The sequence below is a fragment of the Anomalospiza imberbis genome, chromosome 28 (assembly GCF_031753505.1).
Source record: "Anomalospiza imberbis isolate Cuckoo-Finch-1a 21T00152 chromosome 28, ASM3175350v1, whole genome shotgun sequence".
NCBI lineage: Eukaryota > Metazoa > Chordata > Aves > Passeriformes > Viduidae > Anomalospiza > Anomalospiza imberbis.
Window position 1 is genome coordinate 5,006,532 of NC_089708.1, and position 12,198 is coordinate 5,018,729.

A 12,198-nucleotide genomic window follows, 5' to 3' on the forward strand; every position below is an offset into this window, starting at 1 on the left:
GTAATTTCTTTCTGCAAAATCATGAAGCAAACCAGATGCTATGAGCATCTTGCTCCAAAAATGTCTTCAATCCAATCCTGCAACACATGGCCCAGGGTCCTGGTGTCAGCAGGGGTTCTGCCACAGAGCAAGCGTGAATTTACACCCAAATCACACGTGTGCTGAGAGCTCGCTCGCTGAAATCACAGCGAGGCAGCACTTGAGAGGAAACACAGACTGCAATTAAAGCACCCAATCTGGAAGGCCAGAGATCAGTTCCTGACTTGGCCACACATGCTCTGCATTGCTTCACCTCCCTGTCTGAGTTCCCAGCAGCCCTAAAAGGGGTGGAAGGACACATTCACAGGCTGTGCCAGGGCTCAGATACTCTGGGTAGTGAGAGCTCCTCACATTAGAGGAGCTGCAGCAGCTCCCCTCTGTTTCACTCTGCTGCATCACACTGAGGGCAGCTAACAATAACCTTCATTTCATTTAGTGGCAATTCCTGGACCTCCTACAAAAGAAGAAAGTTTCCATAATGACAAAAAGCCACAAATGAGAATTACCTTGCAGTGCCTCACTTAAGCCTTTCCAAATCTTTTCCTTGTGCTTGTAAATCACTGTCAGCATTGTTCCTACTCTCAAGAAGTACAGCAGCCAGTATCTGATCCAAGGAGGTTTGTTTCCAGCATGATACCACCACAAGGACATCCTGTGCTTCCCCCATCCAAGGAAGCCAGCACCCCTTCCTGGGAAACTTACTCATTTGCCCTTGTCATCAGAAGTTAACTCCTCCATAAACCAATTTTGCTTATGGCATGTTCTCCTCAGAGACTTCCTGTCCCCTTCCACATGTAGAACACAAGTAAACACTTAGCACAAGAGAAGGCAAATTGGTTGTGACTGTCCAGAGAAGCAGCACCAGCCCTGCAGCTGGCACGCTGCCTTCCCAATGGGCACAGCCTCATCCTGCCCAGAACATTTACTCTGAAAAAAAGTCACCTTCAAGGGAAGCAACTCCAAGTCCCAACACAAGTATGAAGCACCTAGCCAGTCCTGACCCCTTATTAGCCATGATTAATGCAGGTGGATGAGCTTGGAAGGCAAGAAGTGCTAAATCCAGAGTGGATTCCAGCTTGTCTTCAGCACATTTATAACTTCCCACCTGCTCTCCTCAAGCTGCTGACAAGCTCCTGCACAAAGGGGAGAAGGCCCACACCACAATAAAAACATTATGCACATGCAACCAGAGGTTAGCAACCTGTTCCTTTAAAACTACTAGAACACTTCGGCAAGACCCCAGCTGGAGAGATAAACCATGTATTACCCCCGGCCAGAATCCCAAAACTAAGCTTTCATATACTAGCTGACAACTTCATAGCAGGACTGCTTGAAACAGGAACTCTCTTGGTTTCACATGGAAGGTTCCTTCCTGGGATGATGACTGTGCTGGGCCAACACTGCCTTTAAACCAGCTTTTAGCTGCTGCCACAGCTGTTCCATAAGGAACCAGCTCCTCTGGGTACAACCCAGACCCCCTCTGTGACAGGCTGCAGAAAGCCCACAAGCCAGGCCAGGCCAGTCTCTGGCCCACACAACTTCTTACACACTAAAATCCTCTAACACCTGCTTTTCCTCCCTGATTACATCTCAGGACACAGCACACGCTGTCCCAGCAAAAGCTGTGCTGCTAAAAGCACCAAAACACTTGGGATACCTCAGCATTTACCAAATAACTCCCTTGGGATTCTTCACAAGTTTCCCTGGCTTCCACTCTCAGAAAAACAGACTGCTAGAACACAGAATCAAACATCCTACCTGGCAGAGCAGAGTGCAGAGTGCATGCTCTGCCCCGCGAGAAACAGGGAAAAAATGAAAAAAAAAAAAATAAAAATATCACATGTCCCATTCCAAGAGGAGAAACAGTTTAATTCCTAATCCAAATGTCACTGGTCAGCTGATTAGCAGCTGGCCCTTGGCTGAAGCTAGAAAGCAGTAACTCACAAAATACACTTCAAAGCAATGTCTTGAATCCAGCCACACTGGAATTGAGTTGAGGATCACATAAATCTGCAAAACGTTCCTCAGATGGGGTTTGCTTTAAAGTGAAATTATTTCAGAAGAGGCTCACGTGTCTTTGCAGTGACTTCAGGTCGTGGTGCTGCAGGGAAAGGAGGTGCCAAGGGTGAGCAGGGCAGGGGTCAGCAGAAACCCTCTGCACTCAGGCCAGCCACACCCCTGGGCAGCTCAGGGCACCCCCACCCCACCAGGTTGGGCATTCCCAGCCTCTCCCAGCTGCTCCCCATGTGCCCTGGCCTGCAGGTCTGCTAAGCAAAGTCAGGATGAACCCCACAACGTCCCCCTTTTCAAAGCAGAGGAGAAATACAGCTGGCAAATGTAAGATGATTTTGTGACTTTGCACTGGTTTGTAATACCAGCCATCAAATGTTTTCAAATCAACACGAGCTACAGCACACAGGCACGTACCTGAAAAACTTCAGGGAGATATCCAACAATCATTAAACCTGAATTGAATAAACAATTATTAAACCTTACTTACACACTTGAAGGGGAAAAGACTTCCAAAAAAGTACAACTCATTTTAAAAGTAACTTTTCACAGACCTGCAGGAACGCAGCCTGTACTTTTTGCAAGAAGCAGAGCAAGACAAAACCCTGCTCAAGCACATGCCCCATCAATGTTTACACACCTCGGGTCAGCTCAGCACTCTCTCACAACACTGTGAGTACAGAGTCACACAAAACACAGAGGCCCTCAAAAATGGGACACTGGGGCAATCCCCAACCTGTTTTAGCTCGGAGAAGTGCCCATGCCTTGTGGTACTTTGCCACACACCTCAACCAACCTCCTTAGCAAATTCCTCATTTATGGCAACATCCTTCTCAATGTTTCTGCTGCTTTGATCCCCATCAGAGGGACACCAACCTCCCTAGAGCTCCAGCATGGGGCTCTGGGGTGGGGTTTTGCTGTTTTGGTTTTGCCCCTCCACACAGGCAGAAACAAAGAGCAGGATCTGATTTGGTACAACGCTGTTTCGGTTTATTTTCAGAAAGAAAACAGCAAGACAGCAGCCTGACTCAGCTCCACACTGCAAGAGCTCCTGGGCATTCCCTTCAGCTCTGTGAAACACCACTCACCCCAAAACCAGTCACAACACCCCTCAGCCCCTACTGGGGCACTGTGTGACTTTAAACCTGGCCCGGCAGACCCCCAGGGCCAGCAGCACTGCCCTCCCACCACAGATAATCCTTGTGCAAACTCTGAGGAGAATTTTTCAAGAGCTTATTTGTGCTATTATATGGATTAGAGCAGGAGAGCTACAAAGACCCAACTAGGAACCACCTATTGCAACACCCTGTTTGTAAAAAACCCACTGATTCACCATATCCTGACACCACAACCAACCCCTCAAATTCCTTCTACATTATTCCCATCTACTTCCTTCCAAAAGGAAAGGAAGTTCCTCCCTGCCCAGGCAGGCAAGCATCCAGACAGAACTCTTTTTCAGGGGTGGGGGCTGCACCTAACCACAGCAGGTGTTTTGGGGGATCCACACAAGAGCCCAGAGGCATGTGGAGCCATTTGCCACCTGGCACAGGCAGTGCTGCAGCCAGGGCACACTCCTCATCAGCAGGGTTGCTCAGCAGAATTCAGGGTGACCAGGCACAGCTCTGACAGACAGAGGCAAATCCCAACACTTCAATTCCAAAACTTCTGGTTCAACTCAAGTCTCCTCTGCACCATACATCACGGCATTGGTTCTCTCTTTTAAGCCACTTTTACGTCTCTTTTTTTCCCCCATGTTTCACAGGCTGCACCTAAACACAGGCCTCCCCACTCCCTCCAAAGCAACGGGGATGAGAGATCCTTCCTTCCCAGACAGGACACTCCTCCTACAAAGTGCTTCCCAGGGGACTTTTCCTTTTGGCAGAAATAGCCAGGAGTTGCCTCTTCAGCACCGCTGAAGCACCGCTGCAGATACAGAGAGGCTTTCCAGCCGAGGTTTCAGACGTCAGGGGCGCGGGGACCCGCCTGCCCACGAGCTCCCCAGGTCTCCAGCTGAGTCAGGGAGCAAAGGCTGTTTACCAGCACACTCAGCCACGGGCATGCAGAGCTGCAGCACTCCTGACCCACGCTGCTCCCCAGCTGGCCCAACGTCCCTACAGAGGAAATGGCATTGTCACTGCTCCCAACAAAAGGTGGGAGCCTGCAAACTGACACACCGCCTTGCTCGTGTCCCCTCGGAGGCTCCACTGTGCACACACAAGGATTCCACACGGCCCACAGCAGAGTCTCACTGCGAGGGAGATACCTGGGCAGCACCTTTCAGCAGAACTCCCCCTGCCTCACAGGAACAGAACGCAGCACCTGCTTCACAGGTGTGGCCCCATGGCCTGCGTGTGAGCAGCCCAGAGCTGCAGGCCCCGCTCCATCCCACAGGCCAGCCCAGAAACCAGGAGCTGCAGGGAAAAGCAGCAGCTCCCCCCAGGACAGAGAGGCAGGGGAGGGAGACTCTTCTCTCCCAGGCAACCTGTGCTCCCTCCTCCACCTCTGCTGCAGCAGGAGAGCCCGCTGACACACGGCTTCGCTTCCCGGGGCAGAACCTGCCAGCACATTACTCATCAGCAAAAAAAGCCTCTGCCTTCCCATGCTACCAGGATGAGGCCATCCTGCATTAAAAAGAGACTGACAGCTTCTCAAGTTTAGCTCATGTAGGTCCTAAGCTTCCAGGGCCAAAAGGGCCTTGCAAATATCAGTCCAGGCAAACCTGTATTGAAAATTTCAAGGGGAAAAAAAAAAAATCACTATAGCTGCTAGGTAAAAGCCTGGTTTCAGTGCTCCTCTCAGCAGAACACATCAGAAACCAAGTCTAAAAAAACAGCCACAGACCTATTTTCTTGTACACCGTGGTGAATTCTTACAAATCTGAACACAGGCAGCGTACACAGAGTCCCTTTTCCATTTTAGGGCTCTTTCTGTAAAAGCCAATACAGGTCCTCCCACTCAGCTCTCTCCCAGCAGCTCTCCTCTCCTTCACCATCAAAACAAAACCCTGTTTGGACTAAACCTGCCCAGGATGCTGCGCAGGAGGGACCAGGAGCAGGTCTAAAGAGGCCAACATCTCTCTGAAGGTCGAGGCTAAGGTTACCAGGCAGAGTCATTCAGGAGGTTCCTTACAGCCCCAACAAATGACATGTAAAATGATAGTTCAAGCAGCAGGGCTGGTTAGAATTAAACAAATGCCACCAGCAGCTTGCTGCACTGCAAGGCCTGCACACGTCATGAGTTCTGTAACCCCTAGGATTCATTTTTAGGTCTCTAACTGTTTTATTTGGGGAAAAAAGAAAAAAGGCAATTGGGATCACCACTTCCCCTTGAAGACACGCCACACACAGAGAAATCCCTCATCCCAGGTCACAGCCAGTCCTGCTCAGCCTACCTATGTGCATAACATAGCTACAAGGAATTTACTCCAGTGTTTTAATCCTCTCAGCTTGAGCTAGGAAAGGAGGTAACAGATGAAGAAAGTTTAAGAGTGAAGGACATTGCTTTCTTTATTTACAGCATCTTGTTCTGCACCAAAATACTTGACAATTTTGGTTTGGGTCTTTCTTTTGTTTCTTTTTACTCCCACCTTAGAAGAAGTGGGAAACAACTTCTGAAAATCCTCCAATTTCTAAAGCATTAAAAAAAAAAAAAGCCAAATGCAGCAAACCCACACTGGATTTACCGATGGGAAGACCAGACGCGTCACCTTACAGACCCCACTGGACTGCAATTCTGCCAAGGACAATGAAATATTCGGGAATCTGGGGGTCAAGGGGGAGGCTGGGTGCCCGGGACAGCTCGAGGCCTCCCTTTCAGCTTGGGGAGGGAAAAGCAGCATCCGTCGAGCGCTCAGAAAGGCACCGGGACCTTACCTTCCGCCAGCACCTCGTCCACGGTGACCTGGTGCCGGCCGATGCTGAAGACCCGGCCGATGTAGCCGCTGCCCGGGCCGCTGCTGCCGCCGCCGCCGCCGCTGGTGCCCGACCCGGGCCCGGAGCCGCCCTGCTCCCGGCGCGAGTCGAAGAACTTCTTCATGTCTCAGGAGGCGGCAGCTGCCGGCGACGGGGGCGATGCCGGTGTCAGTCCCGACCCCTCCCGGCTCCTGCCGCGGCCGCTGAAGGGGGCCCGGGGCCGCTCGCCTGGCGGGGCCGAGCCGCGCTGTCCCCCGGGGACTCACACCTGCAAAAGCACCGGGGACAACGGGCTCGCGGCGCTACCCCCTCCGCGAGCCCCGACCCGCAGGGACCCTGCCCGGTACCTCGCAGAGGGCGGCGGGTGCCTCCATGCGCCCCGCGGGGCCGGCGTGCGCAGCCCCACCGGGTCACGGCGGGGGCCGGCTGCCGGCAGGGCCCGGGGCCCGCATCGCTGCCTGGCGGCGTCACCGGCGACCACCGAGCCCGTCAGGGACAGGCACAGGGACCGAGCCCGCCGCCGCCGCCCCCCGCCGGCCCCATCCGACCAGGAAACGGGCCGTCACAGGAAGTCCCGGCTGCCGTCGGGAGCACCGCCCCCGCGCCTCCGCCAGCTGCGGGGCCCGGCCCCGCCGCCCCGGGCCGTCCCGTTCCGCTCCGCTCCCCCTGCCCCGGGATGTCGCGTCCCACAGCGTCCCGTCCCGTCCCGCCGCCCTCGGAGCGCCCCCCGCCCCACGGTGCGGCGGGAGGGGGAGCGGGGGCTCGGCGGGGTGGCGGCGCCGCGCGCGGCACGCTGGGGGCGGTAGTTCCCCGTGGCCGGCGGAGGGGGTGCCCCGGGGCGGCGGGCACTACAAGTCCCGGCATGCCGCGCGGGCCCGGCCGGCAGGGGCCGTGAGGCGGCTGTGGCGGAGCGCTCGGGCCGGGGTCGCCCCTCGGGCCGGGGTCGCCCCTCGGGCCGGCCGGGAGCGGAGGCCGGCCCAGGGACGGCGGACGGGGCCCGGGGGCTCTGCGTCCTCCTCGCCGCGAGGGATGAGTGCAGAAATCCTGTCCGGGAGGAGCCACGGCCCACATTAGGGCTTTGCATGGTGACGGGTATTTTTACGTTTATCTTTGAAATAATGCGCTAAACTGGGTGGTTTTGTGATATAATAATAAAAGGCCACCGCTGTGACATCTTGGGATCGGCCTGGAGCACGAGGCTTATCTTCGCACAGGCCCTGCTAGCGCCTGCTTTGAGAGCCTAAGAAAAAATCCTGCAAGCAGAGATATCCCAAGCCCTCAAAATGCCTTTAGTGTTTTACACCTGGTAGCTGGTTTTGTAATACCTGTGCCTTGGATTTGCTGTTAAATTCCTCCTCCTTCCTGCCCGAGTACTGGCAAGATGCTCATCAGGAGTGCTGCAGCTCCTCCAGAGCCCAAAGCCATTTGGGTCAGGCTTTGGAAAGGTTTAGTTTAGCTCAGATCTTGGGAAAATAACTTTAAATGCACTTTGGGTTCTTCTCGGCATTTTTTCCTCAGAAGTCAGGAGATTTTCCCAGCCTTTGGCATCCAGAGCAGCCAACTCCCCTCCTCACGCACTGTTGAAGGCCAGAGCCGGGATTTCAGACAGCAGGGGGAAATGTTAAAATGGCAAAAATTCTTTTTTCCAGAACGAAGCTCCAGAATACAAAACCCAAGCAGCACGTGGCTGCCAAATGAATACCTCCATGACAGCACCACACTCCTTCCTCCCCTCTGACTGGGATGGAAGAGGAAACCAAAGCATGGTCTCATTTTCCCAATGACTATTATTTCCTGTACTATGGTAATAACTACAGCCATCCTGCTGCCAGCCCCTGTCCCCAGTGGACAGGCCAGGCCCGGTTGCTTTGGGATGACAAAAATGTTTACCCTCCACACAGCCCTTGGTCTCGCTTTGGTCACGGGCTTCCAGCAATGCCTGTGAGATTGGATCAGCCTGTTGTAAATGGCTCTAATTGGGTTTTTCCTCACAGCGTTTGAAGACTTTTAAGATGCGTGTGGCTCTCAGAACAGGCAGGTAAAATTGCTGGTGGTAACATTTAGCAATACACAGATACAGGGATCTGACAGCACATCTCTACAGTTGTTTAGCTGCTGTGCCTCTTCACTGTGGATAATGCTACACCTCTTCCACCACCCTTGTCCTCAGCAGGTCTTAAAGGTATGGGCTCACAAGCCCACCCTGCAGACCCCAAAGTCCTCCTTTGACCACCTTCTGTCACCCATAATTTATAGGGTGGCTCCTGACTGCACCTCCTTTCCAAGTACACCCCAAGTCCACACAGCTGGAGCTGCAGCCATTTCGGCCAGGCAGCCAACACACATGTGAAAACAGTCCTTTTTCATTTGCAGGCTTAAATCTGCATGAAACAAGCTTGGCTGTGCTTTGGGGCTCTGTGATGAATTAACTGCCAGTGCTCAGTACAGGTGGTTCACGTGCCCTTCGGAATAAATATGAACTGAGTAAAGTCTCGGTTGCTTTGATCCATTATTTTAAATTATTTTTTTAATTTCTCTGACCTGTGAAAATCCCCAGGCATCTCTCAAGACAGATAAAACACCCAGTGCAAAAACTGGGTCCCATCACTGGGGATTTCTGGGGACTCTGCAGAACTGGACAATTTCCAAGGAAATTGGGCATCTCTGTACAGTACAGGGAAATGACTCATTTCCAACTAAAGAAGATAAAAGCCACTGCATGCAGAGAGCTGCAGATGCACTGCCGAGCCTCCTCCCTGGCTGCGAGAGGGCTTTTTTTACGCGTACCTGCAGTGCAATGCAGGGAGCGTCAGAGCCACGCGCGGCTGGGGGCTCTGCTGTGCAGCCCACAATGGGTGGGCACACAATCCCCACCCGTGACCATCGTGGGGAGCAGAAGCCCAGCAGGAGCCATCCCCGGCCGCAGGCGCTGAGGATGCTCTTCGTTCCGGCAGGCACAAGGCTCGGCTGCGCTGCTGCAATCCCAGTGACCTTCACGGGGCTCAGAGGGAGCTGAGCCCGAAAGCTCCAAGTGGAAACGCTGATCCGTGGCCACGGCACAGACAGGGCCTGGTGCTTCTCCCGCGCCAGAGCGACTCCAGAGCGCTCCCAGGCTTGTCCTGCTGCAGACAGGAACCTCTGACTAATGCACTCAGTCCTGAAAAACAAATTTTAAGCTGCTGAAATCCCATGACGCGAGCTTTCAAATATCCGAGTGTGGTCAGCAGAGCTGCTTCCCTGCGCATTGTCTCCCTGATCCCTGGTCCTCCTGCACTGCTCAGAACATGCATTCAAATCCCCAGGAAGAAGCACATTAATACAGCTGCATCCCTCTTCATCAAACTTTCCGGACAGCTCAGCATTTTCTAAATAAAAACACAGGCCTGGGCAGGTTTCCTGCGGCCCCGACAGGCGAGGGCACACTGGCCCCTTCTGGAGAGCTCGGGGAGCGGCAGCGACGGAGAACAGAGCTGGCCCGGCTTCCTGTGCTCGCTGCCACTTGACTGGCCAGGGGATCCACAGCCACGGTCGCGTTTTCCTGAATTCACCGCAGAATAATGAAGTCTTAAACACACGGTAATGTTTATCTCGATAAGGATGTTGGGAGAGCCTGTTTTACGCAGTGATAGGGGTAACTGTTGCAAAGTAAGAGAGGAGATACTCAGATTAGATATAAGAAAGGAGTTGTTCCCCGTGAGGGGGATGAGGCCCTGGCACAGCTTGCCCAGAGAAGCTGTGGCTGCCCCTGGATCCCTGCAAGTGTCCAAGGCCAGGCTGGACGGGGCTTGGAGCACCCTGGCACAGTGGAAGGTGTCCCTGCCCATGGAGCTTGGAAAAAGATGAGCTTTAAGGTCCCTCCCAACGCAATCCATTCCACGATCCTATGTCTCTTTAATTATACATTTGCTGCAAAAAGCTCTGTTAAGCTTCTATCCATCTCTCTGCCTGTGATTTTCTGGATTTCAAGGATTTCCTTCCAAGTGTGCACTAGTGGCCCCCAAACACTATTAGTATGACCGGAAAAACCATCACTGATCTTCAAAACCCCCAGGAAAACGTCAGTTCTCAAGCACACTGTCATGGAGCTGGGCTTTACTGGGTTCAGAGTTGTGCAGAGGAACAAAAATACTCCAGAACTCAGACTTGTATTTCACATACTTTAAAACTGGCAGCTTCCACCTCCCTGGTGCTCCTGTTTGCCCTGCAGGACATCCTCACTGGCTCCAGCAATGGCTCTGCTTCCTGTGGCTGGAAGCCAGTCTTCCATCCACAGCAGTGGCACACCCAGAAATAATGGAGCTGATTGAGCTCTGCAGGCTCTCGCACGTGGGATGCAACGGCCTGGATTGACCCCGTGTACAGCCAGGGGATGGAGCACTGGGTGGGAAAGAGCCGTGTTTCTCGAGGAGCGTGACTTAGCAGCTGCTTTACGGGACAGAGTGGAGCTGTGGTGCAGTTACACTAAGGAAAGTTTGCGGGTTGGGTTCTCCCTGAGAAGGGATTTATCAGCTGTGTTTCCAGTGTCAGGATCCTGTTGGGGCTCCTCCTGCCCCAAGCCACCTCACCTGGGTCTGCGCACACCCTTTGCTCGCTTCAGTTTGAACGCAGGGTCAGGAAAAGTCGTCCTGAGCTGGGCACTCATAGCTCTGTTTCCATCCCCTAGAGCTGGGTTATGGCCAAATTACAGAGCAGCTAAGTAAGATTAAACTACATGGAGGCAGATACCAATTAAGAAGAAAAAAGTGAAAGCCACTCATTTCCTCTTCAGAACTATATGCATGCTAATGAAAGCAAACATTCGTTAAGCCCCCTCCCTCTCTGGAGGTTTTTGCTGACTCCTGTTCCCCTTTGGATGGATTCACGGTCACAGTCCGATGGCCCTGGACTGTTTGCATTCTCTGCTGTTTATAGTTTCAGTGAATAAAAGAAAACAGCAGACTGGGCCCGTGGCCAAGTGCAGCCTTCAGTTTCTCTGTGGGAGAAAGGCAGAGTGGGTGGGCATCTCTGAGGCAGTGTCAGCACAGCATATGCTGGGGGACAGCAGTGTGGAGAGCCCCCCGCAGCGGAGATGCTGCTAGAGCTGTCAGCGTGAGGAACTGTGAGAGCAGCTGGGATCCCCTCCTGGGTGCCCGCCTGCAGAACACGAGCATCCCCACCTTGAGAACCCGGTGATTGAAGCACGCTTGAAACGGGAATTGGACTCCTGGCTGTCTCATCCCTGCAGTGCTCATCGCTGTCTCCCCTTACAGCTCATTGTCTCAGGCATGTGGGCTCCCGTGTCCAAGTGGTCTCTTGCTTTAAAGGCATCTTGGGTTACAGGAATTTTCTCAAATCAGCTCTGCTCCTCAGTTCCTTCTTGGCCTTGTGTGACATTTATGTTTATGTAATCTACCCAGAGAGCCTTTGACTTGCATAGCAGTGCTGGTATGCTGTGCTCAGGGTTCTAAATCCTGCCTGGATTGCTAAAAGGGAGAGTGCTGCGCATTCCCCTGATAATGCTGAGTGCACAAGCAATGTTTCTAGTGGCTATGAAGAGTTAAGAACACTCCAGTTTCTTATGTGAGTTGGAACAGTTGTTTTCCCACTCAAATAAGCACTGCTTACCTAGGTCTGGGAGTGTTTCATCTTCCTTCCTCTCTTTGTGTTAAAAGGGCTCTACTCCAGTCATAGATCAACAGCTCCAGGCTGCCTCTTCCTAAGGTCTTCCCCAAAACTCCTCTTCCCAAAACACCTCAGACTTGTGGCTGTTTCAGCTTCCACGGTGCTGAACAGCGGGTAAGGAAGGACACACCCTTGCTCTAAGGGTCAGAAGTGCCCCTGGATGTCTGCAACGAGCCCCAGCAACTGGAGTTCACTTTGGGACTATTGTGATATTGATACATGGAATGAGAGAATTCTTTACCCTCTCACAAGCACACAGAACTCAGTGCTTTGGAAAAGCAAGGGCTGGTTTTCAGCCTCCAGCCTACCTTCGGGTACTGCTGCTATGGAGACAACACTGACTGAGCTACAGCATCCAACACACTCCCACAGCACTTGTGCAACCCTTAAATAACCCCATTTTCAGGGGCTGCTGCTTGCAGACTGCCAGTGCCCAGGTATGAAAATGAGCACTTCCCTTGTGAACCTCCTAAAAACACCGGCTTAATCCCCAAAGGCCCAAATTCTGACCCTCTCTTGGTGAATGACTTCATTAGTGTCAGAATTTGGAGCTCAGTGAACGAGGTGAGGCTGTTCC

At 53.0% G+C, this 12,198-nt stretch overlaps 1 protein-coding gene and 1 long non-coding RNA gene across 6 annotated transcripts in view; one reads left to right on the forward strand and one right to left on the reverse strand.

The window, feature by feature from the left end:
• The window catches only part of AAK1 (AP2 associated kinase 1), a 56,478-nt gene extending 49,862 nt beyond the window's left edge, over window positions 1-6,616 (reverse strand). For 3 of the 5 annotated variants that reach the window (XM_068174424.1, XM_068174423.1, XM_068174428.1), the window contains exons 1-2: window positions 6,308-6,616; window positions 5,922-6,228 (exon numbers count right to left, since the gene is read on the reverse strand). In XM_068174424.1, the coding sequence (XP_068030525.1) occupies window positions 5,922-6,084 (163 nt within the window). In that variant the 5' untranslated portion in view covers window positions 6,085-6,228; window positions 6,308-6,616. The remainder of the gene's footprint in view (window positions 1-5,921; window positions 6,229-6,307) is intronic. The other 2 variants (XM_068174427.1, XM_068174425.1) reach the window with 2 other exon arrangements.
• Window positions 6,617-6,663: 47 nt separating this feature from the next.
• Window positions 6,664-8,449, forward strand: LOC137463414 (uncharacterized). Its single transcript, XR_010993911.1, has 2 exons — window positions 6,664-7,052; window positions 8,334-8,449. It is a non-coding gene; the product is annotated as an uncharacterized lncRNA (long non-coding RNA).
• Window positions 8,450-12,198: the final 3,749 nt, after the last annotated feature.